Here is a 26,503-nt window from a genome sequence, read left to right as displayed (position 1 = left end):
TCTCTTTCTCCAAAACACTCTTGCCGTTCCATCTCCACGTGCCCGAATTCCATTGAACCTTTGAAGAAAGCTAAAATAATCTCTCTCATTTATTCAGCAAATATCTGTTGCATGCTTACTATGTAGCAAGCACTCTACAAGTGTTGAAAATACAGGACCTCACAGAGCTTAGTCAGGTGGGGAAGACTGACACTTAATAACAATGAAGTGATGGGGAAGACTAGGGTACAATGGGAGGACAGGCAGGGGTACTTCATACTGTTAATGGAGGTGGGAGCAGACAGAGAAAGCTTCTTGAAGACTTGTTAGAGATGATATCTGAAGGATGAGTAGGAATTGGGGGGAGGGAAGAAGGAAGGGAAAAGTGTTCAAGGTAAAGAGAATAGTGTGTAGAAAATTATGGAGGTGAAAGTGTTGGCGAAAGTGCCCTTGGAAAAAGCCTCTTTAATTTCCTTCTCCCAAGTAATTTCTTCATTTGATGAACGTGTAGCACTTAATATGCAACTTTTAGACCATATGTTTTGCTCTGAAGGCAAAACATTATTTACACAGATAAATATGAACGCAGCTTCAGAGAAGAATGAGGCTGTATATGTGTCAGTGCAAAATGCTAGGTTAAAATATTCGAACATCTGAGGTAAGAGGTAGATTACACCACACCTCTCTTCAAAATAATAGAAATAACATCACCTTTCTAGGTGACCATAGGGACCAGAGCAGCATGGAGAAATTGATTCATAAAGTTCCCGAGGAGGTACAAAGTAATTATAGTTCCAATCCTCAGATGTTACTTTAAAGGCTATTTCAGGAAACATAATGAAAATCTGGTACCCATCAGAAAGAAAAAATAGCAACTCTTGTTTGAAAGAGGTTTTCTTTTTAAATAATCTCTTGGTATTGGGTGTTCTCTGTGTGTGCCAGGGTTCTGAGTTACTGGTAGCAAAAGCCTCCCAAGACCTGACAAGCTATTTTTAAAATGAATTTTTTTTAAAAAAAAATCAAATGTCCATATTACAACTCAGGTTTTTACCATTTCATTTTAGATGCATGTTCCAAAATCTTTCTGCCACTTAGCTGAGAGGAATCAGAAGTTAGTAAATTTTGATGGAGACGGAGGCTTGGGGATATAACTGTTGTCTTGATAGGCTAGAATGGATATTTTACGAATCTCTGTTCCTCCCCTTAATTTATTCTAATTCAGCAATTCATGCCTAGTTTGAGAAGACACTTACTTGTTTGATACTGCCATTTCTATAGCTAAGTAAATAATAACCTCCAAATAATGAGAAAATGTATGTAAATGTGTTTTGTGACTAGTAAGATACTATATACAAATGTAAGGACTTATTGTTTCATTATTAACTTGGGAAGTATTTTTGATACCAGTTTTTAAAAGTGTTCTCTTCAAGCGCAGAGATTACTTTTTTGGATGCTATCCAATAGCCTAGTCAAGTATGGCTGAAGTACGGTGAAGTGTAGATGCCAATTTCTCTAATTCAGTGATTCTTAACCTTTTATTTATTCATCTTTTATTAATAGGTGTTTTTTAAAACTTTGTATTTACAGAAAAATTGAGCAGACAGTACAGAAAGTCCCCATATACCTCTCCCCCACTGTTCCCTCTCATGTAATATCTTACATTAGTGTATTTCTTACAATTAAAGAACCAATATTGATACATCATAATTAACCAACGTCCATCTTTATTCAGATTTTCTTCGTTTTTGCCTAATGTTTTTTTCTGTTCCAGAATCTCATTCAGTTTAAACTTATGTTCAGTTGTCATGTTAATTATATCCACATTATACTTAGTTGTCATATCTCCTTAGGCTTCTCTTGACTGTGACACTAGCCTGCATTTTTTGGGGCATGAGCTATGTTGAAAATCTGCTGAATGCTATGATTCTCTCCACAGGAAAATGCACGTTTCAGATATTTCATTTAAGAGAGGTCCACCAACGGTAGATTCAGAAGCCCTATTTTAGGAGGAACGGATGATCTTTAAAATATCCCCTTCCTCACATTTGGTCTCAAGAACAGGCTCTACCTCTAATTTGTTGTGTGACCTTTTTGCAAAGCTGTTTTCCTACGTGGGCTTTAGTTTCACCATCGGTGAAATGACGGGTTTGTTTTACGTCTAAATCCTTTTCTAGCACAGAAGGTGGCACCTAGAGTTATCACTATCTGAGGAACAAAGGCTGGCACAGAAGACCAAGTCAGGTCAAGCCAGGGAAGTGATGGGCTTATCAATAAGGAGATTGCAAAGGTTCAATGGGGGGAAAAACCAAAACCTGGCTTCCACTTTATGTTTTTGTGGGTTTTCTAAGTTATTTCCTTCCTTTGAGCCTGTTTCCTCATCTGCAAAAATATGGAGGCCCTGCTTCTTACTGTAGTTATGAAACTCCTGGGAGCAACAGCAGAGCATGTACCTAGTAAGATACCGTGAGAAGATTAAGAAGATGAAGGTGGGTAGGTGCACGGGTGAAGGGCGGATCTGAGGAATGTGAGACAGGGCTGAGGGCTCAGGATAAAGGAGCCTAGTACACGTCTAACGACTCTCTAACCCCACCTGTACAATGCTGGGTTCAATGTATCACCTTCCGGCCCCGCCTCCGTCCCTCCCCTCTTCCCCTCCCCGCAGGCTGCGACGCGCCACACTCCGCATGGCCGCCACCGTACAACGCTTTCCACCGCGCGGCAGCCGCGCGCGCTCTCGCGCCGCCACCTCACTCCGGTCCCTGCCCGCCTTTGGTCTCTCGCGATTGGCTCATCCCATACGTAACGTATTCCACCCCCTCCTTATTCCACCTCCTCACTTCCCCAAGTTCCGTCCCGCCTCCTTGCTTCCCCTGACGCGAGTCGAAACCAAACCTGCCGACGTCTCCGCGGCGCGGGAGGAGCCGGGAGAGCAGGCTAAACCAGGAAAGTGCTGGCTGTGGCGCGCACGCGCACGCTCCCACGCACGCACGCCGGCGGGCGGCGGGGCGGCAGGCTCGCGCCCAGGCTCGCCCAGCGCCGCGCCAGAGGCTCGCGCACTCAGCAGGTTGGCCTGCGGCGGCGGCAGCTGTGGGAGCTGAGGCGCTGCGTGTCAGAGGTTCCAGACGTCTGCGGCTCCGGCCCCGCCACCCTCTGCCTCTCACCTCACTCTCCGTGCCTGGTGCTGAGAACAGAACAGCACTAGCCTTGGGAACCCTGAGCACACCCCTGACTGCTTCTGACACCAATCTCCTTCCCTTCCCAGCCGCGGGCCTCGGTCGGTGCCAGGCGACTCCGCGGGGAGGCGGTGGCGACGGCTGCCTATCTGTGGAGAGCAGTCCTGCCCCCTAGCCTTGCTCCGCCGTCGGCCCTGCTGGGGCCGAGAGAGCTCGGCGCCCGCCCTTCCTTTCACCCTTTTCATCAACCGATTGGAGTAGCGTCGGTCCGGTAGGTCTCTGGGCTGAAGCGGCGGCAGCTCCTCCGGTTCCATCATGTCCGCGGGCGGAGACTTCGGGAATCCGCTGAGGAAATTCAAGCTGGTGTTCCTGGGGGAGCAGAGCGGTGAGTGCGTGGCTACCCCACTCCTGGCGGCTGGCCGCAGCTTCCCCGCACCGCCCCCAGTGCGGCCCTTCAGTCCGTGGAGGCTCCCTGCCGGCCTCGCCTTAGCGCTTCGTTCCACCCCCAGCCCTTCCCGGGGTTCGCCGACCCCTCTTAGCCACCGGTTCCTTTTCGCCTTGATCCGTCGGTCGGATTTTGACCCTTTCGTGCCCGACTCCGGCGTCTCCTTTCCCCGCAGCCCGACCCTCTTCCGTCGATCTGCCTCCCTATTTCCCACCCCGCCCAGCCTCCTGTCCATCCCTTTCTTCCTCGGGTCTCACCCACCCCAGCCCCCTTTCTTGAGCCCCACCCTTATTCCTTGCTCTTATTCCAGTTCGTCAGCTCTGTGAGGCCCACCCCGGGAAGCCCCACTCCTGGGAACCGGCCCTCTTCAACCTTGGGCATGGAGGGTAGGATCTGGGCGTTGTTTTCCCCAGAGGCTTGGCCCTGAGAAGTGCGGATCTCATGGAAGGGGGGGGGTGTCGTAGAAAATTCCTGGATGGTTTTCACTTGGATGGGGAATTAGTCTGGGTTATAGAAGACATATATCTGAATTGGAGGCGACTTGAGGATGGAGTGGTTGAGGGGTGAGAGGGTTGGCGATGGCAGTGGCAATTTTTACCCCTTGGGTTAGGCTGTGGCTTTTTGGAAAACCTCATTTTCTTCCCTTGACTTTCATCCTTGACAATTCTTTTGGCAGTGTTGATGCTTTTCTGGTCTCTGCCAGATGCTATGTCATGATCGTTTTACTTGGAATTTTTCACATCTCACCTCTCCTTTTTCAACATGAAACAGTATCTGATTCTCCTCATGGTGGTGCATACAGGAATTACTGGGAAAATGTTAAGTATTCCTTTTATCCTTGAGTATTTTCCAGTTATAGATGTAGGATTTCTGTGAAAGAATGCTTGAGAATAACAAATATCTTTGTTTAGTGGATTTCCTTTGGGAGTATTGGAGTAGAGTAAGAAGAATAGATTCATCATCTAGTTTTGAAAATTAGATCGAAATATGTAATATACCCCTTCTGCTAAAGGACTCCTTTATGTTTAATATTCCATAGTATCTGATGAGTGAAATTCTCATTTACTTGGTCAGGCTTCTGCTGTTGTTATAGTTTGTATTCCATACAAGATCCTAGTTTTGTGATGGCTGTCTCTAAAATTACTTCTTGTAATTTCATTTTTATGCTGTATTATGCAAACTTGACACTTGGCAATTTAGAGATTATCATTCTTTGTTTTTCTCACACTTATCATGACCATCTTTAAAATTCACACATTGAGAGATTAGTTTCTCACAAGTCATCAAACATTGTTACCCACTTGGTGTCTTAGGTTAGACTATAGAAAACATTTGTTATCTTTTGGTTGGAAAGAAGATAACTGATATAAATTCAGAGCTTTTATTACTACCTTGAACTATTTATACTATTTTGTATGTCATTAAAGTAGGTTAATACTAGTTGCAAAATTGCTTCCAGTTGGACCTGAGAAATCATTTTTCTCCTTTCATACATAATCTTTCCCCTTCCCCCTTACCAAGGAAAAATGATGTCTTCTCTTTGCTTTTGAATTTTCCTGAAGTAGGTATAAGCTTGTTTCTTTAAGTAACTTGATTAACCTATGAGGTTGATCCTGGTCCAGGTGTTTTATGGTAATTTCAGGATAGTGCCATACATAAAATAATAGCTTATTGGTCATTATTGATAAATAGGATCTAAAGTGCTTATTGTGTACTCTAGGGATGTTATTGCCTGCCTTCTGTTATGATACAGAGCTGTTTAGTTTGCATGAAAAATCCATTAATATCTCTCATAAGAAGATTTTAGTATGAATAGAGATTATAACCAGTATCTCCAGGTTTCCTTTGAATTTCTTGAGTATTTATGTTCTAATTCACATTGCAGAGTGTTATGGCTTTTCATTTCTTACTTTTTAAAAGTCTTTAATAACTCTTTTCCTCCCCAATTCCTGAAGCCATCTTAGATTTTTTTTTAAATAGACTTTGTTGTTTTAGAATAGTTTTAGATTTATAGAATAATTGAGATCATGCAGAGGGTTCCCATATAGCCCCACCCAGTTTTCCCTATTATTAACATCTTACATTAGTGTGCTACATTTGTTACAATTAACCAATATTGATACATTATTATTAATGAAGTCCGTAGTTTATTCAGATTTTCTTAGGTTTTTTCTTTTATTTATTTTAAAGATTTTTTATTAAAATACAGCTAACATACACTATTATATTAGTTTGAGGTGTACATCATAGTTATTCAACAGTACCCACCTAGCTCTAACCAGTGTTATTACCGCATTATTGATTTTATTCCCTGTGCAAAAAAAGTGATCACCATAAGTTCAGCAACCATCTGACACTGTACTGCACTATCACAATATTATTGATCTTTACCCCCCTTTTAAATTTTTCAATTAGAGTTGACATTCAATATTATTTTCAGATTTCCTTAGTTTTTTCTGTTTAAGCATTCATTTTAGGGTACCACGTTACATTTAATTGTCATGTCTCATTAGGCTCCTCTTAGAATTTTTTAGGATCGTTCACATGCTTTTTAACTCTGTGGACCTGTGAGGTTAATTATCTTTTGAGGCTACTATATTGCTAAGTAATGCCATCCAATATCTTTGACAATGAAAGATCGATCTCTGTTTTCATGGGCAGTGTCTAATTTTCTTGTGCATTAGCAAAGGTCTGTAGAATCCATGTAATCTTGATGTAACTCTTCATGAATTATTTATTTTTAGGTTTTAGAATTACACAATTCGGCTTTCAAAGACTAATCTGTGGCAAAGCCTTGTTTGTTTCCTTAATAGCATTTACCACATTTATAATTCTTATTTTTTATGTATTTGTTTTTGTCAGTTTCCCACAAACAGAATGCAAGTCCCATGAAGATTAAAAACTGTTATTTTTTGTTGTTGTTCATTGTTTCCCCAGTGTCTCTCATAGTGCCAGGATTATAGTATGTACTCAGAAATATTTAGTGAATGAGTGATGGTTGAATCTAATAGTAATCAAAGGTAGTAGGTAGCCTATATTAATTTTTGTTATAATGAAGTCTACATTTTTTCCTTATGCAATTAAGAGTTTAACACTAACATTTTATACTTACATTATTGGATTGTATGCAGAGATATTGCAGTTACTGGGCAGGTGGGAGAGAGAACCTAATAATTTATAGCCCTCACTTAAAACAAAAAAAAGACCGATCAGGATTTTACAGTTTTTTTTCTGAGTTGAGCAAAATTTGTTTTGCATTGTTCAAACTATTGTTAAATTATTTGCTATTAGAATAGTACCTCAACGTATGTCAAATGATATTTAGAGACATGGTCATAGAACTGATTTGAAGTTAGGTAGATTGTCTTATCAAAAATTTAAGGTTCTGTGCTCTGTAATGAAGATGAGTTGTTTCAGTACATGAAGCCTCCTTGAGTTAATTACATCAGTACTGATAATCTTATAAACTCTTATGGTTTCTTTATATTTCAGTAGTGTACATGGTTTAATAAAGGAATGTTGAAATACACAACTTAAATCTGAAGTTTCTTTGAGGAATCTCTTTTTTTACTACCTGTTGTTATTGTTTTGAAATGCAAAGTCACTTTTAGGAATGTCATTATAGTTTACAGTAGAAGATATTACTACAAACAAATGTTACAGCTTGGTTACAAATTAGAAAATGTAATCTAAGAGAGAAACACATACCTGGCCTAGTACTACTATTTTTTCACTGTGTGTTACCTTTTTTACATCACTTCTTTTAAATTATAACATACTAGGTAGGGAAAAAGTATCTTACTCTCAGAGGCCAGGAGTACTGAACAGTTTAGATTGGCAGATTAGTGATTTTAAACTTTTTCTTCTCACAATTCATTTATGCTCTTACAAATTTGTTGAGGCCCCTAAAGAACTGTTTATGTGGTTTAGATCAATATTTACTGTATTGAAAGTGAACAGAAATATTTTAAATATTTGATTCACTTATAAAAATGATAGTATTAACCCTAGTACATGTTAACATAATCATTTTTTTTTTTTTTTTTTTTTTTAATTTATATATATTTAAGATTTTATTGGGGAAGGGGAACAGGACTTTATTGGGGAACAGGGTGTACTTCCAGGATTTTTTCCAAGGCAGTTGTTGTCCTTTCAATCGTAGTTGTGGAGGGCACAGCTCAGCTCCAGGTTCAGTTGCCATTGTTAGTTGCAGGGAAGCACAGCCCACCATCCCTTGTGGGAGTTGAACTGGCAACCTTGTCATTGAGAGGATGCGCTCCAACTGAGCCAGCTGAGCCATCCGGGAGCTCAGTGGCAGCTCAGCTCAAGGTGCCATGTTCAATTTTAGTTGCAGGGGGCGCTGTCCACCATCCCTTGCGGGAATCGAGGAAATGAACTGGCAACCTTGTGGTTGAGAGCCCACTGGCCCATGTGGGTATCGAACCGGCAGCCTTCCAAGTTAGGAACATGGAGCTCCAACCGCCTGAGCCACCGGGCCGGCCCATAATCATTTTTAATGAAAAAAGAAAAAACTATTTTCCAAACAAAAATGTAGTGAGAGTGGCACTGTTTTACATATTTGCAAATCTCTTTAATTAGTTTGACTTATTAGAGGAAATCTGGATTCTCATAGCTTCTATATTCAGTATCTGTTCTAATATCACACAGCATGTAGGCTCATTTTTATGGGAAAATGAAAGTGGAGAAAAGCCAAATAACATCTTAATATTATGGAAATGGTTTTGATCCCCCGGAGGCTAGTGGACTCCTCTGAAGGGGTTCTGGGGAGCGGAGGACCACACTTTGAGAACCACTGCGTTAGATGACATCAAGCCATTTGTACCTTGCAGCTTTGTATTGCAAGTTAGGACAATCAAGGGGAATGTTTCTCATATCTTGTTTTGAAGCCTCAAAACTAAACAGTGGAACTAATGATTAATAGCACAGAGTCTGGGTTTCGTATTTTAGCACTGGCCACTTTGAGCAAATTATTTGACCTCTTTCTCCTTCAGTTTCCTTATCCAAAAATGAAGATGATGTAAAGTTTATCATATAAACTTATTGTGACGATTAAATTAGTTGATATGTGTAAAGCATTTAGAAGAGTGTATGGCACATAGGAAGTGCTTATAAATATTTTTAATTTAACAAATGTTTACTGAAAACTATTCTGTCAAGTGGTTTGGTAGAGCCTACTCTTAAGAAATTTATATTTCATAATATACATATACATAATATAGTGTAATAAGTGCAGCTGCTTTGAAAAGTAGAATTAACAGGTACAGAGAAGTGACAGGAGCATGGAGATTCAGGGAAGGCACATTATAAATATGACTGGCTAATAGTTTAAACATATTTTAGTTGAAATTTTTTAGTTATAGCCTTCCATAGTTGGAGGAAACTTTGAGAAATCGTCTAATCCATTTTTCTTAGGGCTTTAAACTGGACCACTTTTTCCCCCTCTAACTTTATTTTTAATAGGTAGTAAAACCACACATTTCACAAATTAAAATTATATATAGTATATATATTATTTTCTTGTGTATATTCTGGGATTTCTTTATGAAGACTCAGCAAATATGAATGTAATTTCTTATTCTCCCTTACATAAAACGTATTAGACTTTATTCTGCCCTTTGCTTTTTTTCACTTAACAATATATCTTGGAGGTCTTTTCATTTTAGTACATAGAGAACTTTCCCATTCTATTTTTTTAAATACAATTTTTGTTTTAGAATAGTTTTGGAGATTTACAGAAAAATTGCAAAGATAATATATACCCTACACCCAGTTTCTTCTATCAACATCTCACAAATGCATTTTTTACAATTGATGAACCAATATTGATACATTATTAAAGTCCATATTTTATTTAGATTTCTTTAGTTGTTCTTTTTTAAAAATATAACTTTTTTTTATTGGGGAATATTGGGGAACAGTGTGTTTCTCCAGGGCCCATCAGCTCCAAGTCATTGTCCTTTAATCTAGTTGTGGAGGGTGCAGCTCAGCTCCAAGTCCAGTCACGTTTTCAATCTTTAGTTGCAGGGGGCACAGCCCACCATCCCTTGTGGGAATTGAACCGACAACTTTGTTATTCAGAGCTCGGGCTCTAACCAGCTGAGCCATCAGGCTGCCCCTAGATTTCTTTAGTTTTAAATAGTATCTTTTTTCTGTTCCAGGATTCCATGCAGGATACTACATTTAATTTAGTTGTTAGGTCTTCTTAGGTTGTTCGTGGCTATGACAGTTAAACTGGACCACTCTTAAGTTACTGCATCCTATTCTCAGATATCTCCAGGAATACACATTTTGTAATTTTTAATATCAAACTTCCCTATTCCGAAATTCTCAAATCTATTCCTATGCTATCTACTGTGTTTCCCTGAAAATAAGTCCTACCCTGAAAATAAGCCCCAAGTAAGATTGTCAGCCAGATGGACGCATTTAGTACGTTATGATGATGTTCCAGAAGATGACATGACTATTTGAATAAATGTAGATTGTTGTACATGAAAAAATAAGACACGCCCTGAAAATACGCCCTAATGTGTCTTTTGGAGCAAAAATTAATATGAGACCTGGTTTTATTTTTGGGGAAACACGGTAGTTAAAGCTTTTCTTTTCGTCAGGAGCGGCCGGTGGACAGCGTGAGTGGCCAGCAGCTGGTGTGAGCTGCTGTGTGGTGCCATGGGCTACTGTGTGCCAACATGAATGGCCTGTGGCCTCCGTGAGTGGCCATCGTGAGTGGCCAAGAGCTGCTGTGAGCTGTCGTGAGCTGCCGACCAACGACCGGTGACCGACTGCCTCAGCTGTGGGGAGCGCAAGGCTCATAATACCAGCATGGGCCAGGGAGCTGTGTCCTACACAACTAGACTGAGAAACAAGGGCTTGAACCGGAGGGGGTGGAGAGGCGGAAGAAGGGAAAAAAAAAAACACCTTTTCTTTTGGGGGAGGCAGTATATAGTGATAAAGACAGCTCCGGGGACAATCAGGCTGTGGTTCTAATCCTGACCCCAATGTTTATAGTGTGATCTTGACCACTTTAACCATTTAACCTTTCTAAGCATTTTTCTTTTCTGATATGGTAATACTAACCTGGAAGTGTTGTTTTCCCCATCCTCTAAATATAGATATACATTTTTGTTAGATCAGTATTTAATCTTTACATTATTAACAGGTAAATGGTATTCACAGCTGAGCTGGGTAGTATACTGATTACTTGTACTCTCTTGCATATATTTTGTTTATCTTTGTGTCACTATTTGACTTGCTTTGTTTAATTTATATGCATAAATTACCAATAGTGTAACTTGCCTCAGTATGTAAGAATGCATCAGGTTTTCCCTCAGTTTGCTCTCCTTGGGACATTTCTCCCAGAATCTTCTGAGCTCTTCTAATTTATGCTAGGTACCCTCCATGACTGGTGTATAGCTGTCAACCTGGGATTTACCTTTACCATCATTTTGAAGATTTCCTTCTATTCTTGTATTGGATGGATTCCTTAGATTACATTTTTTTCCTTCTTTGTTTACTTCCTCCTTACATTTTACATATCCTCCGGTAGTTATCTTCCGAATAAAGGGAAAATGAAAGTTTCTTGAGTCCTGTGTGTCTGAAAATGTATTTGTACAACCCTTACACTGGAAGTTTGTGGAGTTTAGAATTCTAGGTTGGATATATTCTTCCTTCAGAGGTTTGAAGATATTAATATATTGCCTTGTAAATGCTAGTGTTGCCATTATGACTTTTGGTCTTTTGATTTTTTATAACGATATGTCTATTTTCATGTTATGTGCTGAGTAATAGGTATATGTGCTTTCATACTGGAAACTTACGTTCTTAAGTTTCAGGAAAGTTTCTTGACTTTTAGAATATCTTCTTCATGTCAGTTCTGTAGAATCCTTATTAGACCTCCTTGAATTGATTCTCTAATTTTACCTTATCTAGCCTCTTATTTCTTTATGTTTCTGTTTTAATTCCTAAAAGGTTTTTTTTTAACTTTTACTATCCTATTGTTTTATTTCTGCTGTCATTTTAATTTCAAAGAACTCTTTGTTTTTTCAATGTTCCTTATCTATAGCATCTTTTTGATTCCAGTATCTTCTCTTGTTATTTGAGAATTAATGGGATATATGACTTTCTTCCCAATACTCAGTTTTTTTGGAAATTGCTTTTCTCCTCCATTTATTTTAGTTTCTCTATTTCTTGTTTGATGTGGTCCTCAAAAAGCTAGGAATTTTTGGCTGTTTCTGTTTAAGAGTTGAACACTAGAATTTGAATTTTAAGCTCTTGTGTTAGTTTATGGGGCTTCTCTGTAGGATAGTCTGGCTGAGTTCTTTTGGGGGGAGTCTCTGATATAAGCCCTTTTAAGTCTTTTTGCTGGTCAGATTTCCTAAAAAAAGAATTATTCAGTGTCTTGTTGGAGAAGATAAGCTTGGTTGCCAGCTTTCGTGAACCAAATAGAGAGAGGGTTTGAAGGTAACATAGAATAAGTAGATTTAATTTCCTTGTTTTTAGTACTATTTGTACTTTAGCCCTCACTTGTACCTTGTATTCCCCAGTGCAGGAACCTTCTGCTTTCCTTTCTCAGAGCAATCTTCTGATGAGGTGGGGGAGGGACCTGGCTGTGTGGAATAGAGGAAGGGGATGTGATAGATTATCATTCTACCTTTTAAACAGACTTTCATCCATTCTTTCCGTTTTTAGTACCTTTGTTGTACTTGGTGCTGGCAATTTCTAAGGCATTTGGGGGAGCCCTCTGGTATAAATCAGATTGTTTCTTAGCTCTCCCCATTGTCAGTTTTATTTTTATTTTTTCTAAGTTAAAAAAAATTTTTTTCAATTACCATTGACATTCAGTATTATATTCGTTTCAGGTGTATACCGTAGTGGTTAGACATCTATGTAACCCATTGAGAGCTTAAAATTGAGCTTTATAGAATCTGTTAGGTCAATTACTATTTTCCCATTAGTTTTCTACCTTATAAACTTAGGTGATTTAGATTTTCTGAGAACAAGCACTTACATTTAGACAATTAGAACTGCTTAGGGTTTTCAGTTTCTGTTCTTTTTTTCCTGTTCTTTTTGAAAAGTACATTTTATAAAATTAAAACTCATTTATACCCATGTTTATAGCAGCGTTATTCACAGTAGCCAAAAGGTAGAAGCAACCCAAGTGTCTATCAATGGATGAATGGAAAAACAAAATATGGTGTGTATAGTATATACAGTGGACTATTACTCAGCCATGAAAATAGTGAAATCTTGCCATTTGTGACAACATGGATGGAGCTAGAGGTTATTGTGCTAAGTGAAATAAGTCAAACAGAGGAAGATAAATATTATATGATTTCACATATATGTGGACTCTAAAAAAACAAAACATATAAACAAAACAGAAACAGACTCAGATATTGGAAAACTGATGGTTGCCAGAGGGGAAGACAGTGGGGGGAAGGGCGAAAAAGGTGAAGGAGATTGGGAAGTACAAAATAGTTATAAAATAAACAAGTCGTAGGGATGTGATGTATAGCATAGGGAATACAGTCAATATCATAACCTTCTACAGTGACAGGTGGTTAATAATTGTGGTGATTACTTCATACCATTTCCCTGAAAATAAGACCTAGCCAGACAATCAGCTCTAATGTGTCTTTTGGAGCAAAAATTAATATAAGATCTGGTCTTATGTAAGACCTGGTATATTATATTATATTATATTATATTATACCCGGTCTTACAGTAAAATATGACCAGGTCTTAAGTTAATTTTTGCTCCAAAAGATGCATTAGAGCTGATTGTGCGGCTAGGTCTTATTTTCAGGGAAACACAGTAGTATTGTGTTGAATATATTGTACCTCTAAACATAATACAGTATTATCTCAGCTGTAATTTTTTTAAATGGTATATGCATACAATGAAATATTCAGCCTTAAAAAGGAAGGAAATTCTGACACATGCTACAACATGGATAAACCTTGATTACATTATGTTAGGTGCAATAAGCCAGTCACAAAGGGGCAAATACTGTATATGATTTTTGAAAATTTTTTTATATATATAGTTTTTCAGTTACAGTTGACATTCAATATTGTATTCATTTCAGGTGTACAGCATAGTAGTTAGACATTTATATAACTGACAAAGTTATCCCCCCAGTAAGCCTAATACTACTCACCTGGCACCATACATAGTTATTACAATTTTATTGACTATATTCCCTATGCTGTACTTTACATCCTGGTGACTATTTTGTAACTGCCAATTTGTACTTCTTAGTCCTTCACTTTTTTCACCCAGCCCCCCAACTCCCCTTCCACCTGGCAGCCATCAGTTTGTTTTCTGTATCTGTGAGTCTGTTTCTGGTTTTTTTTGTTTTGTTTTTCACATATAAGTGTATGTGACACATATAAGTTTTGTATTCCACATATAAGTGAAATCATATGGTATTTGTCTTTCTCTGTTGACTTATTTCACTTAGAATGATAACCTCCAGTCCATCCATGTTGTTGCAAATGGTAAGATTTCATTCTTTTTTATGGCCGAGTAATAATCCATTGTATATACGAGGTCTGACAATTAAGTTCGTGAACTTGTTGCAACAGTGTTGCTAACCTTTTCTGATATCAGAGGGGTTATTCATTATGAATTCGTACCAACTGGACAAACAGTTAACCAAGTTTACTATTTAGAGGTGCTGAAAAGACTGTGTGAAAAAGTTAGACGACCTGAACCGTTCTCCAGCAATTCATGGCTCTTGCATCACGACAATGAACCAGCTCACACGGCACTGTCTGTGAGAGAGTTTTTAGCCAGTAAACAAATAACTGTATTGGAACACCCTCCCTGCTCACCTAATCTGGCCCCCAATGACTTATTTCTTTACCCGAAGATAAAGGAAATATTGAAAGGAAGACATTTTGATGATATTCAGGCATCAAGGGTAATACGACAGCTCCGATGGCCTTTCCAGAAAGTTCCAAAATTGCTTTGAAGGGTGGACTAGGCGCTGGGATCGGTGCATAGCTTCCCAAGGGGGGTACTTTGAAGGTGACTGTAGTGATATTCAGCAGTGAGGTACTTTTTCTGGGATGTGCTCGTGAACTTAATTGTCTGACCTCATATGTACCAAGTCTTCTTTATCCAGTTGTCTGTTGATGGACACTTAGCTTGATTCCCTATCTTGTCTATTGTAAATAATGCTGCAATGAACATAGGAATGCATATATCTTTTTTGAGTTAGTCTTTTGGATTTCTTCGGATAAATACCCAGAAGTGGAATTGCTGGGTTTTAAGATAGTTCTAATCTAGTTTTAATTTTTTGAGGAACCTCCATACCATTTTCCATAGTGGCTGCACCAATTTGCAATTCCACCGACAGTGCACGAGAGTTCCCTTTTCTCCACATCCTTGCCAACACTTGTATTTTGATTTATTGATAATAGCCATTCTCACAGGTGTTTGGTGATACTGTGGTTTTAATTTGCATTTTTCTGATGATTAGTGATTTTGAGCATCTTTTCATATGTCTGTTGGCCACCTGTATGTTCTTTTTGGAGAAATGTCTATTCAGGTCTTCTACTAATTTTTTAATTGGATTGTTTGTATTTTTGGTGTTGAGTTGTATGAATATCTTCTCCCAATTGGTAGGTTGCCTTTTTGTTTTGATAATGCTTTCCTTTGCTGTGCAAAAACCTTTTAGTTTGATGTAGTCCCATTTGTTTATTTTTTTCTTTTATTTCTCTTGCCCAAGGAGATACAGCCAAAAAAAAAATATTACTAAGAACAATGTCAAAGAGTTTACTCTCTCTGTTTTCTTCTATGAGTTTTATGATTTCATGTCTTACATTTAAGTCTTTAATCCATTTTAGTTTATTTTGGTATTTGGTGTAAGAAAGTGTTCTAGTTTCTTTTCTTTGCATGTATCTGTCCAGTTTTCCAAACACCATTTCTTTAAGAAACTGTCTTAACCCTATTGTGTAGCCTTACCTCCTTTGTCGTAGATTAATTGGCCATATAGGCGTGGGTTATTCCTGGCCTCTATTCTGTTCCGTTAATCTATGTGTCTGTTTTTATGACAGTACCATGCTGTTTTGATTACTATAGCCTTGTAGTATAGTTTGATACCAGGTAGCATGATGCCTCCAAGTTTGTTGTTATTCCTCAAGTTTGCCGTGTCTATTTGGGTTTTATTGTGTGTGTGTGTGTGTGTGTGTGTGTGTGTGTGTGTGTGTGATTCCATATAAAATTTAGGATTATTTTAGTTCTGTGAAAAATTCCATTGGTGTTTTGGTAGGGACTGCATTGAAGCTGATTGCTTTGGGTAGTATGGACATGTTAACGATGTTAATCCTTATCCGTGAGCATGGTAATTGCGTAGCTTCCATTTATTTGTATCTTCATTTTCTTTCTTCAGTGTCTTATAATTTTCCAAGTATAGGTCTTTCACCTCCTTGGTTAAATTTATTGTTAGGTATTTTTTTGGTGCAATTGTAAATGGGATTGTTTCTTAATTTCTTTTTTTGATAGTTTGTTATTGGTATATAAAAATACAACTGATTTCTGAATATTAATTTTGTATCCTGCTTTACTGAATTTATCAATTCTAATAGTTTATAATATGTCATCTGTAAATGGCACTTTTACTTCTTCCTTTCCAATTTGAATGCCTTTTGTTTCTTTTTTTTTTTTTTTTTGGTCTGATTGCTGTAGCAAGGACTCCAATACTGTGTTGAATAAAAGTGTTGAAAAGTGGACATCCTTGTATTGTTCCTAATCTTAAGGAAAATGCTTTTCGCTTTTCCCTGTTGAGTATGAGGTTAGCTGTGGGTTTGTCTCATATGGCCATTATTATGTTGAGTGATTTTTGAAACTTAAGTGGTGATAAGCATCACTGTTTTTCTGTCCTGCTGTTGTAAGATTGTATGAAACCTTGCCCAGATACCACATAAAGACTTCTGTTTGAGATGAAGTCCAAAATTGGCTGCCAGAGTTAAAGCCTTTCATTGTCTGGCTTATACTCTCCTATCTTTAACCTTATGCATAGCACTCATCGTTACCTAACAATAGTTAGGCAGATTTTTTTCAAAGTTTTAAAAAAAATCATCATTAAGGTGTTACATGCTATACAGAACACATGTTTGCTTTTTAAAGCTTTCATTCTAAGAATCATAGAATATTATAGGTCATTTATCCATTTAATAGATGCCCAGTATATGCCAGGCTTAGAGCTAGGTCCCAGGGGATGTGTGTGTGTGTGTGTGTGTGTGTGTGTGTGTGTGTGTGTGTGTACATATATATATATATATATATATATATATGTAGTTGTTAACAAATAAGATATAATCTGTTTTCTAGCTTTCAGTCTAGCAGGGAACAGTACGGTAGATTTAAATCTTTCATGTTGCTCTGTACCTTCCAGCTTCTATTCTTGGACCTCCCCTCCAGCCTGTCCTCTATATTGATATCAGAGTTAACTTTATAAATATGTAAATCAGTGTTACTTCCTTACATTAAAAACAAAAACATTGTGAATGTACTTAATACCACTGAATTATGCAGTGAAAATGGTTGAAATGGTAAATTTTATAATATGCATAGTTAAAAAAATTTTTAAACTAAAAAAAACCTGCCTTTGTAATTTTTTTAATCGCTCTTAGAATAAAATCTATGATCATTCCAAATGATCTACATATATAGCCCACACTATGTAGCCACACTACATTATATGGCTCCTCTCCATCTGTCCATTGTTATCTTGAACACATATCCCACCATCTCTCTTTTTCAGCCATACTGGCCTGTTTTTTTTCTGTTGTTGTAACTCCATTGATCTCCACCTTGTTATATACTCCCTCTTCCCCTTTGCCTGGTTAACTCCAGTTTTTCCGTTAGGTTTCAGCTTCATGTTACTTCTTCAAAGAAGCCTTTGCCGACTTCCTCAGAGTAGTTTAGGTTCCCAGAATTCTTTATGCTCTAAGCACTGTGTACTTCTTGCTGCCTTTAATACAGTTGTAATTACGTATCTGTTAAGATTTCTGTTTTCCATTTGGTCTGTAAGTTCCATAAATTCATGAATTTCTTTTTCATTGCTGTATTTTAAGCTCATTGCACGGTGATTGGCATAAAACAGGAGCTCGCTAAATATTTTTGAACAAGTAAATGATTTATAATTTTTACTCTACTTAATTTCAGAAAGGCCTCGAGGTTACCCATGATATAAATACACATAAAAGAGGATAATTGAAGGAAAAACAGAATAAAACAAAACAATAAATAAACCTAATCTAGGAGAAGAAAGGTTTGATACACTAAGTATCTGGGATGAATCTGAAGAGTCAGTGGCTCAAGTTGAGGAAAATGATGACTCAGAAAAGGTGATTGGATTTGTCAAGAACTAATCAATAGTTTTTTAAAAAGTAGTTTCAGTAGAGTTCTGGCGAGTCCAGAAGTTGGATTCAGAAGTAGGCAATAGGTATAAATTCCATATTTGAAAAGTGAATTTGTGACTTAACCAAATATGTCTCTGGGTTCTTAAAATATTATTTTAACTTCTTTATTATGGAAAATTTATAAAGAGGTACAGAGAATAGCATCATGAACTCCCATAAAGTGTTACTCAGCTTCAGTAATTATGAACTCATGACTTGTTTCATCTATAGCAAATATCCCCCACCAACTCCCACCCCTCAGCCCCTGCACTAGAGTGGGTGGATGGAATCCCATATATACTGTTATTGCAAATATTTTGGTAGAACTGTTAAAAGATGAAGACCTTCTTATTGTGGTATACTCTTGACATTCATGGATATGGTTGCCCACAGAGGCATTTATTTTTAGGATGCTTTCCATTATATGTTTTTGAGATTTAATATTTCAGGATTTCTAGATCATTGCTATCCAGGTGAATTGTCTGCAATGGTGGAACTGTTCTGTATTTGTGCTGTTTAATATGGTGATGGCTAGTGTGATTGCGGAACTGATTTCTGAATTTTATTTCATTTTAATTTCAGTAGCCTCATTTGGCTAATTAACCCTTTACCTGGCCTTAACCCTGCTCTTAAAATTGAAGAATATCCCTTCAGAAATTTATGCATTTACACCTTAAATTATTTACATATTCAAGATGAATTAAGTTGATTATAATAGGGAAATAGAGAATGTGATGCCTCACAGATTTAGACAAATTTCAGACCAACTCTGGACTAAAGATATTTTGATCTGTAGTAGTTACGGTTGTACAGAATCCACTCTTGGGTCTTTTAGATCTCTGTCCTTGGTGTCTAGCATAATGCCCTATAGGTGACCATAAAATACTGACTCTGTTGAGTCATTAGGAAGCTGGATAAATAGGTCCTTCTTTTTTCTTTAGAAAGGTGACACAGGCTACTGAAGTTACTACTTATTTGTAAAGCTTTTATGTTTGTTTATCAAGTTGTTTAATATGCAACATTTCTTTTCCTTTGGCCTGTGAGATTCTTATAGTTAATGTGATAATGGGGAAAAGTTCTAGAGCAGGAGTTAGGAAAACTGAACTATGGCCTTTGCTCTGCCACCTTATAAATTATGTGCACTTACAGCGTTCACTTTAACTTCTCTATGCCTTAGTTTCCTCATATGTAAAATGAGAAGAATCCCCCCACCTCGTATGGTATGGCTGCATGGATGGTGCTCTGCAGGCTGCCCTGAGAGACTTACTCTCAGCACCCTTTCAGGGATTCCGATTTAATACTCACAGAGCTTCCAGAAACTGAAAGTAGTTCCTCTTCACAAAAAGACTGAGTACGTTTGCTTTTAAATAATGCATTCCTTTCGTACTCTCAGAATTCTTCAGTTGAACTTAACTTCATCTCAAAATATTGTATATTTGTTCTCAAAATCTCTGGTATTCCAATAATTATAGTCTTGTGTGTAAAACAGTCTAAATAATTATTTCAGCCTCATTCTGATTAATATTCTAAATACTGTGATGATTTACTTGTAAGAATTTTTACTTTTGTGCTTTGTTATGAGTTAAGTTATATCCTTCTCAAATTCATATGTTGAAGTTTAACCTATAGTACCTCAGATACAATCAGTTAAGATGAAGTCTTACTGGGGTAGGATGGGCCTCTCTACAGTATGACTGGTATCCTTATAAAAAGGGGAAACTGGACACAGATGTACTCAGAGAGAATGCCGTGTGAAGATGAGTAGAAATCAGGGTAATGTTTCTATACACCTAGGAATGCCAAGGATTGTTGGCAAACCACCAGAAGCTAGGGAAGAGGCTTGGAACAGCTTCTCCTCACAGCCCTCAGAAGGAACTAACCCTGCCAGTACCTTGATTTTGCATCCAGAACTGTGAGACAATACATTTCTGTTGTTCATACCATTCTGTTTGTGGTACTTGACTAGAGCAGCCCTAGCAAACTAATACAGTGCTTAATATCCCTTTGCAGCCAAATATAAAACTCCATGTACTCCAGACAATCGTAATGGATAATGTGTATTTCCTGTCCAACTGAATTTTTTTGAATAGTCAGACTGCTTTCATTTTGTGAGTATATCCATGTTTTGTGGCTTCCTGACATTAGTATATTTCTTTGCATTCATAATGATAGTATCAACTGGCATTTGATTACTTAGTGTATATCTGCCCTGTTGTAAGTACTTTACAGTCTTAACCAATTTAATTTTTAAAACCAGCTCTGTGAGCTCCTTGGAGAAGTGGTTGATTTCTGGGCTGGGGCAGGGAAAATACGAAATGAACCTGGAGCTGCTTCTGGTGCCAGAAAGTAAGGGAGTGTTTAAGAAACAATGGGGGCATGTTGAATGGGCACAGGAACAATGTGAAAGAACTCTCAATAGGGAAAGTTGGAATAATTTGAGCAAAATAATGATGATATTAAATAACCCACAAAATTAAGATATCCATGAATGCATGCTTTAATTAATTAATTAAATTCAAAATAAATAGGACTGCTCTTCATTACAGAAGAATTACTATGGAATACCACAGTAATGATTATTGCAGGCAAGATCCATTTGATGAATGCTAAAATTAGTGGGCAAAAGTTTGGGAAGACACAGGATGTTCGTGTAGTTTCAAAGTATCTCCCCCATAATATTTGTTATTTGTAAAGGGGAAAACAGTAAATTTGTGGTAGAGAAACTCTAGAGATCACCATAACCAAGTGAGCAAGGGTAATATCACTAGGATTGAGACATGAATGTGACATTATGTTTCCCTTGGAACAATGCACCCAAGAAAGGTACATCATTTCTGTGGTAGTCTTGCCAAAAATGTATGACCTGAATCTAAGGAGAAAATAAATCTAAACTGAGAGATACTGCACAAAACAACTGACCAGTTTTCTTCAAAAGTGTCAAAGTCATGAAAACAATGAAAGATGGGAAATGTTACATATGGGAGGAGACGAAAGAGGCATGACAAATAAATGCAGTGTGGGATCCTGGGTTGGATCTTGGGACAGAAAAGGGGCATTAGTAGAAAAACTGGTGAAACCCAAATAAGTTCTGTAGTTTAGTTAGTAGCATTGTATCACTTTTAATTTCATAGTTTTGAAACTTGTGCTATTACATAACATGTTACCATTAGAGGAAGCTGAGTGAAAGATATACTGGAATTCTCTGCTATTTTTGTAACTTTTCTGTGAGCTTAAAATTATTTTCAAATAAAAAGTTAAAACAGTTGTACTATTGTTATACCCATTTTACCATGAGGAAACTAAGGCACAGAGAAGTTAAGAACTTGTCCCAATTGTATATGGTTAGTGGTCAAGCTGGGATTTGACCAATCAACTGGTTCTAGAGCTCCAGTTCTAAAACACTGAACTATACTATCTTCCTTGATAAATTTTGTATAGGTGGAATATGTGCAGGAAGTGCAGGATACTTAGGTGTTCTCAAACCATAAAAGTGAAAAAAACTAATCACCTCTGGAAAATTGAGGTATACGAACTAGCCTTATTAGATAAGGTTAAGTGGTTCTCAGGTATTTTGCAGTACTGGACTTTATAATTTGTATGACAAAATTATCAATACATGTAATTTACAGTTAAGAGATTAAGATGAGAAACAAAATTAGTTTTTAGTAAATTCATTGGCATTGATAAATTTTATTAATGATTGTGTTACTGACTCTGATATTGAATTATCAGGATCATTTCAAAATGTGTTATACCCATACACAAGGAAAATCAGATTTATTTAATCATGGAATTAAAATGAGATATTCAGCTGAGGATTGTTCAGTCTCATCTAGAAGACAAAAGTACAACCGAAAAAAGTCTTTAGATTTGTAATCATATTCTATAGAAAAAATAATAAGCCACTTTGCAATTCTAAGATCTGAACAAGAATAAAACGCTTATGCTGAAACATGAATTTAGTTTATAGTGAATTTAAGTTAGATATATGGAAGAATTTCCTGACTGAAAAGGTTGTAGAAATATTAGAGTGGGTTATGAAATCTCTTGGCGAATATTACCTATTTCAAATAGAGAAGTAATTTCTTGGAAGAGCTAGGAGTACTCAGAAAAAGGAGTGTAGCTACACTACTTAACAGCCTATTTTGTGTTCTATAGAATTTTATTTGTTGATAATTAAATATTCTTATTTGCTAGTTTTAGTTGATCTTACTTGCCTCAATATAAGGTTCCTTTTATCAGAACTTCTTGATGATTGCTTTAATTTGGTCCATATTACATAAATGCATATATATGGTATGGGTGTATGAGGCTGCTGCCAGCTTAACATGGCATACTGTTTTACAGCAAACCTTTTTTTTAAGTAGAAAGAATACACTCTAAAAATGATTTAAAAAAATACAGTGTAATAAATACATAAACCAGTAAAGTAGTCATTTATTAAGTATTACCAGGTCAATTAAGTTTGCGAACTCATCCTAGAAAAAGTGCTGCATACCTCATTGCTAAATATCACTCCTATCACCTTCAAATTACTCCCCTTGGGAAGCTATGCACCGATCCCAGTACCTAGTCCACCCTTCAAAGAAATTTTGGAACTTTTTCTGGAATGGCCATCAGAGCTGTTGTCATATTATCATTGATGTCCTGAATGTCATCAAAATGTCTTCCTTTCAATATTTCCTTTATCTTCGGATGAAGAAAGAAGACATTGGAGGCCAGATCAGGTGAGTAGGAAGGATGTTCCAATACAGTTATTTGTTTACTGGCTAAAAACTCCCTCACAGGCAGTGCCGTGTGAGCTGATGCATTGTCGTGATGCAAGAGCCATGAATTGTTGGCGAAAAGCTCAGGTCGTCTAACTTTTTCACGCAGCCTTTTCAGCACTTCCAAATAGTAAACTTGGTTAACTGTTTGTCCAGTTGGTATAAATTCATAATGAGTAATCCCGCTGATACCAAAAAGGTTAGCAACATCGTTGCAACAAGTTCACGACCTTAATTGTCATACGTCATGTACCATACATAATTGTATGTGCTGTAGCTTTATACAACTGGCAGTACAGGAGTTTTGTTTACACCATCGTGACCACAAGCATGAGTAATGTGCTACTACATCAGGACAGCTACAGTATCACTAGGTGAGAGGAGTGTTTCAGCTCCATTGTAGTGATCTTATGGCACCACTGTCCTACACGCCGTCATCTTATGTGCCATCGTTATGTGGCACATGACTGTATTTGGATTTAAAATAAATCTGCCATCTTCTTAACGTGTTTTCGTTTTGTCCTGGACATTTCTATTTCTCTTCTTGTGTTATTTGAATTCATAGTCTTTTTTTTCTTTTTTCTTAATTCACAGTCTTTTAAAAACCATTCCATATTCGTTACTTTGTTAATCAGGAAGTTACACATTGTTATCCTTTTATTTAGTGATTACCCTAGAAGTTGTGGTATGCAGCCTGGACAATGAAAGGACCTTAGAACTGCAACTCTATTTACCACTCCTCTTCCTGACTTTACTTACTGTATTTTCATTGTGTATATGTGTGTGTAAAACCGTGTAAAATGTTACTGTTGTTTCAAACAATGATTATTTCGATTTTTTTTTGTAAGGAAAACTTTTTAGTGAAGTATAACATATATAAAAGAAGACAAGTCGTAAGTACAGCTTAAATGAGAAAATTTGCTAGTTATACTCCTGTTCGTATGTAAGTTATTTCTTACTGTAAATTAGTAAATTTCGCCTTCTGGCTTTAAAACCTCAATTTCCTGAGTTTTATTATAAGTGTATCCCAATGAGCTTTATCTACTTTCATTGCATTGTTGTATGCCAGACTCTGGACTACCTTAGTAGTCAGTGCTGTCTACTTTGTAAAGTTTCTTTTCGTTGATTGTATTCAGTGCCAGGCAGGGACCAACACTATGAGTATATCCCTGAGCAAAATAAATGAGGTTCCTGTTCTGCATCTTAAACCCTTTGTAAGTTAGGGAGGTAAACAGTAAAAAAATGCACGAACAAGATAATTTGAGATGTGTTGTATTGCCAGTTTTTCTTCTTTTTCTCCATATGAAAAAGTGGATTATGTTTTTCCTTACGTTAAATTTCTACACTTAGACTTACAGTTTTTGAGTAAAGTTAATGCTGGTAAAGTGAGTCTCATGCTAGTACTTACTTTGGACTTAACACTGGACTGTTTTTGAGGATTCAGATTATTTCCAACTCGTCTTTTTATCCTTAAGATACATTCATAGATGGATGTTGATTTTGTTGTAGGAATAAAATAAAAGCCCTGCTGCCATCCAAAATACTTGTAGGAATACAATCTTAGGCCGCAAGTAATTTTGAAAGGTAATTTAGTTTTTCTTTCCTTCAGGCGTAACCATATCTTGTATTGAATTTGTAAGTTCATAATGTAACCAGGAAAGAAAAGTTCCACAAAATTAGGTTACATGAGCAAAATCTGAGAGGCTCCAAGGTACATGTTATGCTTGAAGAATAACTAACAGCTTTCCATCATTGTCAAATGAAGTTTATGTTTAGCAAGGACAGGAGATGAGACTAGAAGGGTAGGCTCAGGTTTGGCTATAAAGGTCCTTGACTGCCTGCTAAGGATTTTTAACTTTGTCTTACGGATACTTGGGAGACTTGGAATGTTTTGTAAATTGAAAAAGGATACCTCCGCTAGTATAGAAGCTGGATGCTTTGCACAGTGCTTTCCTTTCATGTTCACTTTTGTACGTGTATATGTTTATGTCTCAGTGGTTTGTAAACTCCTCTGTGGTTAGGGCCTTACTTATTTTTGTTTTTCATTCTTATCCCCCAACCTCCATGTTCCTTAGCACTTAGCAGTTTGGGAATGAAATGAGAAAAAAATAGTTGCCATCCAAGCATTAAAATATTTGCTTACTTGTTATTTATCTTTGTTAAGAGTAGCCAGTGGGTCTTTACCTTTGTGGATCTTTTCTGTCTTCATCTCTTACGTAAGTATTTTTTGTTTTTATTTTGGATGTCTCCATTTCATCATCCTGAAAACTAACACTATAGGTCTAATGCCTTTAACATAAACATTGTTGTAAAGGAATAAAGCACCTTTATTAAAAACAACTTTTGAGCAATAGATGTGAAATTATTTATTTTAACAAATATATAAAACCGAACTCATTCTCCCTATTTTTTAATGTGATTATACAAGTGTAGTTGTAGGGTTTTTTTTGTTTTGTTTCGTTTTTTGCTTTAGGAGAAACAAAATGTTTATTCAATTTAGGTCTTTAGAGAAAGGCTACTACATTTATTGAACTTTAGTGTTGTTGACTAGGTTAGCTGGATTTGAAGTAGCAGTTAGCTAGGTGTAATTGATTCTTTGTTTTGCAATAGAATTGCATCACCTAGGTGAGACATCTTGGATATGATATTGCAGTGTTTTGCTTGCAGCTGAGCTTTTCTGCTGTGGTCCCTAGATACCTTTTTCAGCTGCTTTCATTACCATGATGGAATAGTGACTACAGATTGTGGGTTTTTTGTTTTGTGTGTGTGTTGTTTTGGGGTGTTTTTTTTCTTTTTGTTTTTATTTGCTTAACTGTGTTACTAAAATCATAGCATTTGTCTGGAGCTACTGTTATCATAGCACCATAACCTTGTATAGAGGCTTATTTTTGTAGGAAAACGTTAGAAAATATAAATCTCTAGTTAGTTTGTTTCAGTATTATCTGACCAGTATAACTAACCAAGAATTATAAAGCGGTTCATAAATTTTCATATGTATAGGCTTTAGAATAATTAAAACTTCTTTTGTGCAAACATCAGTCTTATATTCTTTCAATCCTAAATATTCTTGAATTCTAAGTATATTATTTGAGGTATTACTTTACCATTTATAGAAATTTTCTCTCAAATTAGTATTCCTTGGTCTTCTAGAGGCCCAATAAGTAGTTTCTCTAACGTTTAATAATCAGCCTTTTAAAAAAACTTTCCTTTTAGTTACCTTCGGTGTTCAAATATTAGATTTTTTAAAAATCCCCCATAATTTTTTGGTAGTGAGAGGTGTTTTTTTTTTCCAATGCGGTAAAATATACGTAACAAAATTTACCCTTGACATTGTTGTACAACCACCACCATCACAAATTTTCGGTAACAGCTTTATTGGCATAAAATCACATACCATACAATTCACCCATTTAAAGTATACAATTCAGTAGTTTTTAGTATCGTCATAGAGCTGTGCAGCCATTATCACACAGTTTTAGAATATTTTCATCACCTTCAGAAGAACCTCTGCATCCCTTTACCATTACCACCCAATTCCTCTACTCTCCCCCCATCCTTAAACAACCACTAATCTACTTTCTTTACATATTTGTTTATTCTAGACACTTCGTATAAATGTAGTCATATCATATGTAGTTTTTTGCTACTGAACTCTTTTACTTAGTGTAGTGTTTTCAAGATTCATCCTTGTTGTGGCATATATTAGTACT

At 36.9% G+C, this 26,503-nt stretch overlaps 1 protein-coding gene across 2 annotated transcripts in view; it reads left to right on the top strand.

The window, feature by feature from the left end:
• Nucleotides 1–2,954: 2,954 nt before the first annotated feature.
• The window catches only part of RAB6A (RAB6A, member RAS oncogene family), a 60,691-nt gene continuing 37,142 nt past the window's right edge, over nucleotides 2,955–26,503 (top strand). The window contains exon 1 of one of the 2 annotated variants that reach the window (XM_033119557.1): nucleotides 2,955–3,537. In XM_033119557.1, the coding sequence (XP_032975448.1) occupies nucleotides 3,468–3,537 (70 nt within the window). In that variant the 5' untranslated portion in view covers nucleotides 2,955–3,467. The remainder of the gene's footprint in view (nucleotides 3,538–26,503) is intronic. The other variant, XM_033119556.1, reaches the window with a different exon arrangement.

This window comes from Rhinolophus ferrumequinum, chromosome 11 (genome assembly GCF_004115265.2).
Source record: "Rhinolophus ferrumequinum isolate MPI-CBG mRhiFer1 chromosome 11, mRhiFer1_v1.p, whole genome shotgun sequence".
Classification (NCBI taxonomy): domain Eukaryota; kingdom Metazoa; phylum Chordata; class Mammalia; order Chiroptera; family Rhinolophidae; genus Rhinolophus; species Rhinolophus ferrumequinum.
The sequence above is the reverse complement of the archived record's forward strand: the minus strand, read 5'-3'. Positions and strand labels throughout refer to the sequence as shown.